The 14,689-nt window shown below is 42.9% G+C and overlaps 1 protein-coding gene across 2 annotated transcripts in view; it reads right to left on the minus strand.

Moving 5' to 3' along the window:
- Positions 1-1,470: 1,470 nt before the first annotated feature.
- The window catches only part of vg (transcription factor vestigial), a 78,326-nt gene continuing 65,107 nt past the window's right edge, over positions 1,471-14,689 (minus strand). For both annotated transcript variants that reach the window (XM_033345883.2, XM_033345882.2), the window contains exons 5-6: positions 13,097-13,311; positions 1,471-2,714 (exon numbers count right to left, since the gene is read on the minus strand). In XM_033345883.2, coding sequence (XP_033201774.1) covers positions 2,668-2,714; positions 13,097-13,311 — 262 coding nt within the window. In that variant the 3' untranslated portion in view covers positions 1,471-2,667. The remainder of the gene's footprint in view (positions 2,715-13,096; positions 13,312-14,689) is intronic.

Genomic DNA, 14,689 nt, shown 5'->3' on the forward strand with positions numbered 1-14,689 from the left:
ATCGTCCATCGATCTGACCACATGTTGAACCGAGCAGTTTATTATTTCGTATATTACATCGATTTGTAATATTAATTAGGTCTGTCGTTCTTAGTGAATTTCGAGGAAATCAGTAGGACGAACTTCGTCAAAATTATTATATACCGCGTCGATTTAAAAAATGATTTCTAAACGCATCCATGCATCGCTTTATTATGCGATCGCGTTACAGGTATTTACTGTTTCATAGAATTACGTAAATGGTTGTTTATGATTCAGAGTTGTTTTTCGTTTCGATATTAATGTACGTCTACATCGTACGTCAATCGTAATCTCTTTAGGAAAATATGTCTAAATTGCTCAAAATATCTCAGAACGATTTTACCAAACGAAGATGGATAAGAAGCGAACGAAAGCGAAAGTTTCACGCAGAATTCCAGAAGATTAAATTCCCCATTACTTCCTCTTATTACGTGCTCGATTAACTTTCCGGTGTGAGTGGAGCCACTAAATCCACCGGTGTGTAATTAACCAGCAGCGGCGTAACGAACCGCAAAAGCATAAAATTCTATTTTCTCAGCCAGATGTATTCCAGTTCCGTTCTGCTCTTATCTCTAATCTCTGCTGTTAATTACATAATCGCGGATACGCGGCTCACACTAACAGGATATATCACGTGTTTCTCATGTTCTTGCACAGGAAATGATTGTAGAAAAATGAATTGCGAAAGAGATTCGAAGAATCTCGTTAGTATTTCGACACGACGATCAATGGAAATATAATAATCACGTCCGATTCTTTTATCCTTGTTACTCAAAGAAATTACTGGCTGATTTAATTATTCGATACGTAAGCTGTTTTGGAAAATTGTTAAGACAAATGATCAAAGTTGTAATATCCATAATGGACATGTACGAGAGAAAAACTGTTCAAATTGTCGGGACGTCGTAATTTCCAAGGAATTGTAGAAATCGAATCTTAGAACACGTACTTACGTTTACACGCTTAAAAGCGAGAATTATATATCAAATTTAAATCGATAACGATCCGCAAAAATGATCTATCTTTATCAACTTTTATGACTACAGTTACTTGCTGTAAAACTGGAATTTGGTATACGTTCTGTTCGTTAATATCGCAAACCAAGTATTAGAACGCAAGTATTTCGTATCTCCGAAATAAATGCGGTGAATTTTTTAACCGAGGTGTTCACGAAGTTTCAAATGTACGCAAAAGATCATTAATAACGAATTTTGACAGCCTGTTAATGTTACTGTCACTTTTAATTGAGACGTCAAACGTGTCCAATATCATGCATCGTAATTAATTACATGTTCGATCAGGCGTTAAAAGTTGTAACACCGTTTTATACGACAAAAAATATTTATGAAATAAGGCGTACGTATCCTAATCGAACGATCGATATCGTACGTGAAAAGAAACTTGAAAATAATCATCGGGTGAAAGTCAAAGCCAGAAAACGCAACGATGTAATATTAATGCATCATTTATTTAACACCTATGATGACGATAACATGAGATGCGCTTAAGGTAGAATAATCCGCTAGGCAAAATGTCGGTTGTGCGTGCGTGCATGTAATGTGTGTGTGCGCGCGCGCGTGTTTGTGTGTGTATTTCTTCGTGTTCACGATATGATTTATTAATTCTATGGGGAAGGATGTAAAGAATAATTGTGACAATTCGGGTAATAACTATTTTTAATTTGCTGACTTGGAGAGATTTCAGAATTTCTGCAGCGTCCGGTGTTATGATACAATAATAATAGTAATATATATATATATATATATATTTATTATATATATATGGCAAGATCATTGGTCAATAAATATTTCACTTAAATCTGCAGTCAAATTCGCCAAATAATTAATCCTTTGATCTTCCTCTCCGATTTCTATCTTCCTTCAATAAGTTAACCATCGTGATAAATTCAACGAATCCTATCGATTCGTTTTATTCAACGGAAATGATACATTCTACAGATTGATAATATTATTCAAGGAACATAGATCTCTCCCTTTGAATTCTTTTCTATCAACGATCGTTTCGTATCGTTACGATCTATCGATCCTTCTTCTGCTTTTTCTTCTTCTTTCCTAATTATTTGGAAAATTTAGACACGCCTGTCGGTGGCCTAATTCTCTACACTTTATACGAACTAGAGGCTCTGTTGTTCCAGCGGTCGCGTCGGTCGGACATAGGTATATCATCAGTCACTATGAAGGTAATAGTGCGCGCAAAGTATTCCTCCTCTAATACTATCTGAATTGTACGCTAATAGTAGATCCTTAAAGTAAATTAGGTAACACTATGTACACTTTTTCGACGCGGGCTGAACGATTCTTCGCGTACGTTCGTCCGGCCGTATAACAAAAGTTCATTCCTCTCATCCGCCAGCTCTCGTCTCGTCTGAAAATCAGCGGATGAATCATCTCCTAGCACGCTAATATCACGTTTGCGTCGTTTACAACTACGCTCGTCCCTCCTCGATGACGTTCCACGAGCGCACCCATGTTCGCCATTTTGTCGCTACGTTCGTCCGAGCGCTGACAGTTTTCGTTGTCCTTCCGATTGTTGGTCGCGGATTTCGAGCTCGTGTCTCTCTTTTTCGCGGATTCACCCACCGGATGTTGCGAATTAGTTCGACCCACGAGACTCCGTTGCTCGCTTCTAGAACCAGTAAAGGTCTTTGGAATCTTGCACTTGAGACTCGAGACCTGCAACACGAATGAACACACGAATTTTTAATTTTCGTAAAATTAACAACTATATATATATATATATTAAATTGAACGAAGGACAACAATGAAAAACGACAGAATATCTCATCCAAGAAGGACAGATTTATCGCTAATACCGCTCTATATGCTCTTTATATGTGAAACAAAATATTAATTGACGAATCGTTATCAACAACCTAAGTGCGTAATCTACGCGTTATTCGAACCTGATTATCAGCCCCCAACAGACTCCTCTAACTCGCACCGAGTAGTCTTCCGTTCACGAAGGTTTGTGTCTCGAAGCAATCATCGATTAGACTGGAACGATACCACTGACGATCCACGACAGAGCTTTCACGCACAAGACAAGTAATTGGTTATATTCGAAAAGATAGGAATGACTTTTTCGTTGGTGCGGGGTCGGCTCATCGTTCATCGAAATTTATAACGCGGCCAGCCGCGTAATAAAAGAAGAGTCAACGTTTTGACGGATGCGAGGGTGCAGAACTGGTGATGGCACCCGCTGAGCGACACGGACGGACAAACCGATGGACGAACCAAGGGAACGAACGGTCGAACAGAACGAACGGATGGGGGACCAACGGAATATGTCACGAGATCGAACAGTTAAGATCTCATGTTCCTTGCAACGGTTGCACGCATGCGTCTATAGCTATCTTCGATCTTGATATCTTCGAAGACTGACCCTGCAGATCATTCTGCTCTCTCGACTCCTCGTACCCCTCGACCAGCCGCAGCTCCGAGCGAATCATTGGTAATTGAGAAGAAGCTTGACTCGACCGAGAATGTTTGCGTATTAGCGTAAAAATCAAGCGTCTTAGACGAATAAAATTTCTAAGGTAAAAGCACGCTCGCAAAGAAAGTATTCTGCGGGAGAATTTCCGCTTAATTCCAATCGATCGAGACCCCGATTGATCACGATGACTACATATCTTAATCATTGTCAATGAACGCAACATCGTTCGATGTTACATGTCCGCTTGTATATCGAAAGTCTCTTGGATACGTTGTAGTTTCAGCGAGCAGGACGAAGATGGACGTTTTCAAATACTTCAATTCCCGGCACGTGGTGCACGGTACGGCCGATTAAGTTCGTATCTGTCGGCGCACACGTGTCAGCACGTGGATCTACCTGCTTCAAAGTCAGCTACGTGTGCGTCCCGCGCGTTACCATATTGGCGCATGCACGCTGAAAAAAACACGTAGCGGAAGCACAAAAGATTCGATCTCTGCCAGCGAGTCAGAGAACGCGAAGCGCTGTTCGATAGAAAGCTGCTCGGCCGGAAAATGACGATGGAACGCGTCGTGAGAAGAAACTGGTACACACTATCGAGTGTTTCGACAATCGATGGACGTAAATTGATAAGCTACGTTTACATACTTTGCAAGTTTCGTGCTTCCAAGTCGTAGAGAACATCCACGGGGAAAGTTTAACAGATCGATTGTATAAATTATAATGTAGCTTCGCTTTATAGTTAGAAATTGTTTTGACATATACAGGGTGGTTGGTAACTGGTGGTATAAGCGGAAAGGGGGTGATTCTACGCGAAAAAGGAAGTCGAAAATAAAAATTTTTTTTAGATATTTTCTTTCTTTTTTTAAATTTTTCCATCGAGACAACGATCTACAGTGAGATCCGTTATAACGTACCGCACGCGTACCGAGCGAAAATTCAAAGTCGATTTTCTCGAAAACAAAGCCTCGAACGAAAAATTTTTATTCTATATTTTCGACTTCTTTTTTCGCGTATTTTATTTTATATCACAATTATTAAGTTATATCTAAGTTATTACTGACTAGCTATATACATTTTGAACGCAACGATACACTTTGTGTATTTTTTTTTTACGATCTATCGATAGAAGAATAAAATCCATCATGCTCCAAAGTATCGACGAGTAAATATATCTAACGATTAATTATTGGGATATCGTGGTGCACAAATCCCATGTATCTATATGATTCGAATGGAAAGCGGAGAAGTTTCTGTTTCATAATCGACGCGGGTTCTTCCTCGTAAATACGAGAGGGTGACTCGGGAAAGCCAGCGAGCACCGGGCAATATTGTCCACGCTATCTGACACACCATTTACCAGCAACACCCCCGCCCATTTTGTTCCAGCATATTGGCCTCGCATACTCGGCCGTGAAAACGTTATAGGCACGTACGCGGCTCGCATAAATCGTTCTGACACTTATGGTACATTATTTGCCGGCTGCAGCCCATCGTATTGAATTAGGATGCTCTCTCACGGAGATTATGATCGGAGCAGAGAAACGATACCAGAAGTCGAGAGCTGGTATAATATGGGAGTATTAGTAGGATAAAATTAACGATTATTACTATTGTTTAATGAGACATTATTTTGCAAAATTCACGTGTATTTAATAGGCGTTTACCATAAGAAACGAATAAAGTATTACGATTTTTAATTGGAAAAAATATTCTTTCGCAAAACGAACTGTCCTTGTTAAACGACGGTTGCTGTGAAATATTCCTTTCTTGTAAAAGGAATACACGGTGTTTTCGTTGGAAACCTCAAACGCACACAAGTCGATGAATACGAAGTTACGGACGAACGCACCTGTTATGAATGTTCCAGCATTCAATATCGCGATATCAAAGAGCATAGCAAGACGGTACAAGGAGGAATTCCCTTCGGTCTTTTCGACAAAGAAACAAAGCACAAAGTCGAAGGAAATTCGGAATGAAACTCGCTGAATCCGAGAATTTTGTAACTCTGTCCTTTATGTTCGCCGAAAATTTAATCACGCGCCTGTTACGCTTGAAAATAATTAAACGCTTAAAACTGGTGCAAGTATGCACAGGCCTGCAATAACGTTATACTCGGGAAGCAACGTATTTAATTAAATATATGTATCTTTAAATATAAGAAATCTTTGTCGTTGTTTATGTATGTTTATTCTGCAAATACGTACGGAAAATTTAATGCAGCGATAACGGTATCTTTTTATCACCGGAACCTATTTAAACTTAATTTCGTAAAAAAGTTATAAAACTTATCGTATCTTGTAATTGTTATTGCTTCTTCGATAACGAATAATCTGTGTTCTCGTTGCTTTCGTTCACCCTTAACTTCGGGTGGCAAATTCAACGTCAAAAGACGAGAGTTAGGTATTTGGATTAAATTAAATCGAACACCCCCGCTTTAAAAAGCAAAAACCCGACCCTTGCGCGCAGGGACCCTTGCCACCGACGAGGGATACGTAAGCATCGAGATGACCCTTATCAATGAGGGTCAACCCCTCATAGTCTGAAATCCAATATAGTCGTGGTAAAGGAGAGTCCCTACTTTGATTCACCCCGTTTCGAAACTCGTATGCACCGACGAGCGAGTATTAATTGGAAATTAAGCTTCTAAATCTTCGTGCCTTTAACGTTTCCCGTTACTCCGATCCTTTGTGAGGATCCTGACCAATACACGCGAAGAGCGATTTCCAACCACTTTGGGAAATTGGAATGTTAGCGATCTCGTTAAAAGACGAGACTCGATTCCTATCGCGTGTATCTCACGCGATATAAAAATTATCCATCGAAACCACATAGACTAATTACACCTGCCGTCAAGTACCTTGCAGTTTGATTGACTTTACGACAGGCGGTAGCCTGGGTATAAAATATTACGTTCGTCGCTCCATTTGTCGTTCGTGTTGATCCTCAAATACGTAGTTTTAATATTCTTCTAACGCGAGACTGAATTATCTCGAGTCGTGACGCTCTTAAAGTACATGCGCCAACTGTTTCTTCGAAAGTAATCAAAGAAGAAAAAGGAAAGCTTGGGCGACGTCTGTCGCCTTCGTGACGCAACTGCCCTGTCGCGTCGAAAGGTTCGTAACTCGCAAAGGTTCGGCCAGGGGTTAAAGGACGAAGAGGACGCGCGTTCGCCGCGGAGGCAGCTCCGGTTCACCGGAGTGTCTCTTCGTCCGCGAACGAGCCGACTTCGAGAGATCGATATAAACCGGCAGCTTTCGACCACTCCCTCCATCCGGCCGGCTGACCAATCGAGGCTCGCTAGCCATCCCCGGCTACCCTGGTGTCCCTCTTTTCCATTCTCTTCCCTTTTGCTCCCGCCGGTGGAAGCGGTGCACAAGCGTGGATTACGTGACGTCACCGGTCGACGCCATTTTCGAGGCGCGTGCCAGAAAGACCCGGCTGCAGCGACGCGCGGATCCAGAATATTCTCTCTCCGGAGAGAATGTCCCACGCGGACCAGAATTTATGGCGAAGATTCCCTGAATTAATTCTCCTGGAAATATTGAGAGCGCCCCGCTGGACCCTTTCTTTGTTTCGACTCGCTCGACCGCGCGAAATCGCTCGACCGACGCTCCGCGACCCCGAACTGCCTCGAAACTGCGCGCTCATTTACGATACTGTTCCGTTTTCCAGTCACTTATGTCGTTCCTTTCTCTTTGCACCGATGAAAAGGCGAGACTGTCGAGGGATGTGCAAGTGAAGCGCGTTCAACCTTCGGACGACGAATACCTGGATCACTTTGACCCGCCATCCGAGTTTCAATATACGCGTAGATATTGTGGCAGACGTTACTTTTCCTAGTAAATTTTGTGTTTATCGTCTTTAGGAAATATTTTTAACGCTATCAGAATGTATGTGATAAGAGGCTCATAATTGATTCCCACTACGATCCTTCAAGTTTCGTTCGGAAGTTCAGTGACCCTGCGCAATTACGTTTCGACATGGTCGGATAGGAAGCGAAGATCGAACGATGGATAGTTGAAGAAAAAGACTTTGTAGGAATCTTGTATGTTGTACGGTACCTATGTATTCAAGGTAGAATTATAACGCGGAACGTATTCGATCATCGAAGTAAGAATCAAGAGGAAGAATAAGAAGAAGAAACATTTTCTTAATTAAAGTAATATCACGTTCGAAAGGAAAAATATTACCTGTATAATCGTAACAAGACAATAAATTTCACGTAACTGGAGCATATTAATTACACATGCAGCGAAGTTTGTGCGAACGAAGGGTTGAGTGTATCACCACGACCTATAAAATATCGCGCATGAAATTCAATTCAGCATTCACAGGTGAAATCCGTGTTTTGATTTAAGTCCGTCTAATTGCGAGCAAAGTCCGCGTCGTCGCGGCTGCGTGTTCGGAAGCAATAGATTTCGCGATACCAGTCCGTCGCTCTTCCGCCTCGGATAACGAATCTCGCTCGTAAATTCGTCTCTGCTCGCGACCGCCGGCGAATTAACGTTAACTCTGGAAAGATAAAAGTACGTGAACTGCATTAAATTAACATCGCCGGATCCAGTTCCAACGTCTCGTGAATGTTGCTCTTCGGACTTCGGTTTCACGATTTCCGTCGCGCGTTCTTTTCCAACTTTTCAACTTCCTGTTCGAAGATACGTTTCCCTTTGATTCTTCTCCGAAACGCTTCCCTTTTGTCGCTGTTGATACGGGTATAAAAACGAAACCAGTTATTTCATTTCTTATGGCTCAAAGGGCTAAGTAAAGCGAAATTCGTTTTAGTTTTCCGATAAACGTAACGGTTGGGTTTCCTAGCAATTGCGCCCAACAGTGCACCGCGGCGAAGAAATGAAACAGCGTGCAGGAAACTTCAATCTTTCCAACAGATTTCTCTTTCTTGAATCGCTGATCGATTCCGCGAATCCGCTTCCACCGTGGGAAAAGAAAACGCAATTATCCCATTGCCTTAAGACAATGCCAGTTCTGTACAACTTTAAATCACAACTTCCGCCAATCTTCTATCGGAACGATCTCTCGTACTTCGATTCTCGCAAATCTTCTTTTCTTCGTCTTGACCAAAAAAACAAAAAAAAAGAAAAAGAAAGAAACAAAAAGCAAAAGAAGGAAAATAAATAAGAAAATAAGAAAACACCGAGTAAAGTAACGAACAAGAAAGTATAGTAGACGTAGAAAGAAAAGTGAACTTCCGTAGTTGCATGAATTATCGTCGTCGTCGTCGTCGAAGGCTCGATCACGCGTTGAATTCGTCGATGCAACAGCCGGTGACGGCCAATTAGATTAATGATTTCGCAGAAGTAATAGACATACGCGGGGCCGGTAGGGATAAGAGGGAAGGGGGAGGCATAAAACCGCCGACAGAAACGTCACGCGGTGCGCCATGACCATCTACAGTTGTCCGGCGTCGTCGGACGTCACACGGTAATTGCGATTTATTTCTCTTAATCGCGCTTAAACGGCAGCCAATTTATGCCGACCGAGTTAATTTTACGCAATTATATAATTACCAGTCAACTCGCGGCACGGCCTAATCGGGGTGCCAAGCGGCGTTCTAATGGCGGTACTTCGGATTCGAAGACGCCGCGGGTTCGCTTTGCCGCGCCGTTCCCTCGTGTCGAAACCCACTCCGAAATTACCTCCCCCGCCCCCGCAATACGAAAGTCTATTGCCAACGTTTGTGAAAAATTCGTCAGGCTTTCGTCGATACGAACGGGATTCTTGCGTTGCGTTATCGCGAAGAGAGAGTTCGAAAATGTGAAAGCGACGGGACTTTTCCTCGTTGTTGCACAGTTCTTTGTATTTGGGATCGGTAGATTGGAAATTAGATTTGTTTGGCTGAAAAGGGGCATTTTTAAATTTCACGCAAGACATATCAAACATTTGGTTTATTTAGACAAAGAAGATGGACGACTTTATTTCGTCAAAGTTCCTACGCCTCAAACTTATTTCGTACGTAGTTAAAAAGGAAACGTCAAAAGTCAGAAGAAGCTGCTTGTCGTTAATTCCTTTGATTTCCCCAAATCCTCGAAATTCTGATTTCTTTTTACCTACCTACTTCGACAAAATGGCCCGAAATCTGGCTGCTGGATCGTCGACGTCGTTTTTTAGGCCGACTCCTTCGATCGTGGAATCGATATTCGTTCGTGGCCAAGAAAGCGGACACAGCCAAGCAAGTCCTTCCTTATTTATTCATTAATTTCCAGAATCGATGTTTGACGACGAGGTCGCAGCTACTTGGAAGCAGCGAGCGTGCACAGGGCCCTTACGGTAGCACACGCCAGTTAGAATAGTGAACGTTGCCGGCATTCCGGCGAGTAAATTCTTGAAAACTCGTTTGGTCGGTCCGATCCGCGAACCAACTCTCAATCTGCGCCCGTGCAGCGAGGCGCGCGCGTGCGAATGTAAGCGTTTCCTAAATTGGCCCTAAATCTCAGCCCGTTCGTCCCTGGGAGTCTCTCAGACAAAGCAACGCCAAAATTTTTCGCAGGATTTCTCCGTCAAATGTCCCGTACGCGCCGACGAAACTTCTCGTGAATTTCAAAGGGACCACGCGTTTGGAAATTAATTTTCTTTTGGAGAAGTCGGGGAAGAGGTTTAAAAACGTTCGGGAAATTGTGCGTCACGAAATGGCACGTGTTTCAGAGATTGTCGAAAACATTTTTAACGTTTCAAGTTAAGTAGTTTCAGCTTCCTTTGGTATTAGAATTCTTTCGAAAGTAATACATTGGAGAAGATCGCTTTCTTTAATACGTGATCGTCAAGCTGAAATGTCCAAAATGGCTACCGAAAGAGGGTTGAAGCCATGGCGTATCGAATCCGTGACAGCGAGAGGGATGAGAATGCTAAAGCGAAGCTCTAGTATCGATTTTCATCGCTTGAATTCAACATACGTGGAACCTGACCATGGCACACCGCTTTCTCTCCTTCGCTACAAACCCTTAAAACACTTGCTTTATATTTTGAAACAGCGTAAGTACTTGGTATAATAATTTTTATAAACAAACAGCAAAGAATCTTACGTTTATAAATTTTTGTTTTAAATCTATGTGGAATACAAGTTAAATAAAAAAGAAACTACGAGAAGATTAACACCTGTTTCTTCCATTTGATATCGTACGATTTTCCATGTTGACGATCAAAATATTTTCTCATACTGGGAATTGTTTTAAAGAATATACTACTAACGACAGATTTATTTCGAACGAACGACAGCTGATCGGTCGAAATAAGCGAAACGTCTATAAATATATCCAACTCCAATGCTACAATTCCAGAAAAATAGTCTTAGAATATCGTTGGGAGCATTTGACAGTCGCTGACAGTGGAACGTCAAAGTCGCTTGACAGCCACAGTGTGAACTATCAAAGCGAACACGTGTCAGGGTAAAAAACGAAAAAGACGTAGAATCAACGATCTAATAAAATCAATAATCAACGAATTAACGTGAAACGAACAAGCGGAAAAAGTGACACGAAACGACACTATCTTCGATCACATAAATCGCTCTAAGCATAAATTACACTGACAATCGTATCACTCACTATCAACCCCATCGAATGCTATATTAACGTCACGTGTTATCAGCTGCATCAAATATCCGAGACATTCGATAAAATAAGAAAAAACGAGGCAACTGAAGAACACGAAGAGGAATCGGATTTTCCATTACGGAAGACATCACCAACGCGACGACACCCTTTGCGACTAGCAAACGCATCCCTCGAGGGAACGTCACGGCGCACGATAAAAATAAAGCTCGGACGGAGACACGGAAATTCTCGAGCGTGGTAGAACGTTGTATCAAAAGTTACGGACGTGTTACATGAAATCGCGTGACTGGCTACCGAGGTAAAACGGAAGGCGTGCTGCTTGCAACGACGTGCAGACAGATGGGAGTGGTCTCTGCAATCACGATGGGCGTGGTGCTTCCACGGCGTGCTGCAGCTGCACTCCGCATAGCGGCCTCTGTACTTTGCATTTGCCTTGCAACGTGCTGGCAAATCGCGTCACGTGAATATTCTTCCATCCGCGATTCCTCTTTCCTTTCGGATTTTCCAGAATTTTGATGAATTACCTAACTCTTACATACTTGTAAGAACCGTAGTCGTAATTTAAGGCGAGCTTATCCGAGGTTTATGAAGCCGGGGTTGATAAAAATGTAAGAGTAGAAAGGATAGAGTTGTTACGACCGAAGAATCTACATTCTTGCCGCAGAAAAACGTTCATTCTCTATTTTTCTAACGCTATCGTAGTTTAGCGTTACAACTGCGCCATACACGTTCGTTTCCCACGCCAGCGTCGAATTCCACCGATCTCGTGCTAACAAACTTTATAACACGCGTGCAATGCTCAATTCCGAACCGAGTTTCTTCACCCTTTGCGAGCAACCGATCGATCCACAGCTACACGATCCGATAGAATCGTGCACGGTGCCGAAAACACGGAAGAAAAAAGAGGAGAACGCCTGGTGACCAGTGGGTTGCAGCAGAGGGGAGGATGAGCGGGCTTTTTATCCGCGATTTACATGATAAATCTCGTCGGAGGAGGATCGACTCGACATCAAAGTTGGAAGGCCGAGAGTGCAGCATCGTTTGCGGCGGCCGGCAAGAGGGAACGGAGGCAGAATGGCGCGCAGGTAGCGCGCAAGAAAGGTCGGTCGGCCCCTCAGATGCTCGCAATTAATAAGAGCTTAATGGGGGCCGATATAGCGCTGCCACGCTCTCAGGGACTCGTGCTTTCTTCGTTGTTCTCTCCCACCGAAATCATCGATGCCGACGACAAAAAGTCACGGCACAGCCGTAAAACATTTCGCCCCGACTCTTTTCGACTATACTTCCAAGGTGCCCGGGACACGTCATCGCAAAAAGAGCCGCACCGTTTCGATTCCCGCAGTCCAACGTCCAGTTATATAAGAGAGGGAAAGCTTGTCCCCCATGAGCGGATTAGAAAACGCGGAGGAAGAGGAATCTGAAGCTAGTGACTGGGCGCTACCGAGAGAAAATTGTCGAGTAATTTGCTGGTAAATAGACTGGTAGATACTTATGCTTTTATAGGAGATTTAAAAGTGTGCAAATATACAGAAGGTACATATGAAATAGGCAAAGAATTCTCGCTGTTATTATACGTAATATTTGGTACGTTTAATTGGTGAAAGAGATCGTTTCCTTTCGAAAGAAACTTTCTGTCGTTGTGTCCCTAAGAATATGAATCAACGTGCTTGAACATCCATCGTCTGAAATATCAGGTGGTTCCGTAAAATTCTGATTATATCATAATTCTTCGAGCATCTACTACTTTTTAGGAAACGCAGAAAATATAGGAAATTCAGGTTTCAATTTATCGTACAGTGGATATGTTCGCCAATATTGCGCACGATTTCTCAATATCTGGAAAATAGATTTTACTTTACACGTACTTAGTACGAAACCCGTTTAATGCGAATCGCATGTCCAAAAATGTTCACATATTCGTAAAACGATTAAAGATAAAGCACAGAAGCAAGAGGAACTAAAAAACCAGAAAGCCATAGCCTGGAATCATTTAATTTCGCGGCGAAGTATCGACGCAAGAAATCTACATATATGAGATTCGTGAGTCTACTCACCAGAGAGGGGTGCGTAATAGCCGTGCGGGTAAGAGGGTGCGGAGGAAGCGTCGACGAAGGACTGCGACGGCGTCGCCGACGGCCAGTCCTTGTAGGAGGCCGCGGAGTGCGCGTGATGCGCCGCATGGTGGCCGAGTCCTCGCGCACCACCCAACAGCAAACCACCGTAACTCGTCACGGTCGCCATGTTATGGTGGTGATACTCGTGCACAGCCCTGAAAAATAGATCGTAAAAATCATTCTCGGTATCTCTCTTCCTTGAAAACGTATTATAGAATTAACGTAATTTCTAGATTATCTGATGCGAAATACCAGATGTACCGAGTAAGACGGACGTAACAACGAACAGCATATGTAGAATAAACGCGTGAACGGATCGAAACGGATGGAAAAAGACCGACGAAAATGCGAGGGGTGAAAGAAGGAGGAACGAAAAAGAAGAGGGCGAAGAAAAGGTAACGCGAGAGGAAAGGAGAAAAAGAATCCTCGATATCGTGCCTCTTCTCAAGAACGGTGACAGACTGGTAATTTATACGGCGGCCGACGCGAGATCAGCGCTAAAGATCTCTCGAACAGGGGTACCTGCTCCCGACGGTTTTCTGTATTTTTCACGTCTCGTTTTCTCTTTGCCTCCGTTCTTTCTCCTTTCCTCTTATTTCTCATCCTCGCCACCGTGTCGCTTTTTCTACGCTCGTTTAATCTATCCTTCTCTTCGTACCGCATCTGCTCGCACCGCTCGTTCGGGCTCTTTCCTCGATTTCTCGTGATTTTTCTCCCATTTCTTTCGTCATTTTTCAAAAGACACTTCCCTTCTCTCACGTGTTTCCCCGCTTCGCTCGTTCCATCGTCCCTCGTACCCGCTGCGACATTCATTTTCGAAGGTTTATCCCGGCAGGCTATCGCGTAATGAGCGTGTCGCGCCTGCCGGAGGAGGATTTTTGGAATGCGCGAGGCATCGGTCGCATTATCGTCTGTTAATCGAACGAACGACGATTTCGTCGATTAATCACGGGGCTGATTTCGCGCCGTGCGCGTGAATGCACCGCCGCGAGATACAGGCCGCGCGAATTTAAAATAGAGTACGTCGCGCTGGAATGACTGCATCGGATTCTCCGATGGGACTCGTCTCTAATTAGAGGTTGCGATGCTGGCGATTCGAACGAATGGAACGCGAAATAGAGAAGAAATGGGCATTCTGATTGGTTTGATATTGTTGAAAATGAGATGAGTGGAAAGGAGTAAGCAGAGGAATGTTAAATGATATGTAATATGGCGGTTTGTGTCTCGAGGTGGTACATTAGATAGAACTATAGATCGAACGATGTAAATGGATATATGAAGTGAAAAGTTTGTGAAAATGTTATCATTTCATACGCAATTTCCTATTGTTTACGAGGATTATGATCTATTTCTTTGGTAAGTTTTTTGTATTTCTTTTACAAGTTTGTTCGGATCTTAACGCAAGATACTCGATCGTATCTTGCTTTGGATCCTCTCGCGTGTAAATTTTATTCTTCCTATTTTTATCGTAATCAGAATATCTGAAAATCTGTCCATATCAAGATTGGAGAGTATACTGGATGTAGTAATAAT

Source organism: Bombus vancouverensis, chromosome 10, assembly GCF_051014615.1.
Source record: "Bombus vancouverensis nearcticus chromosome 10, iyBomVanc1_principal, whole genome shotgun sequence".
Classification (NCBI taxonomy): domain Eukaryota; kingdom Metazoa; phylum Arthropoda; class Insecta; order Hymenoptera; family Apidae; genus Bombus; species Bombus vancouverensis.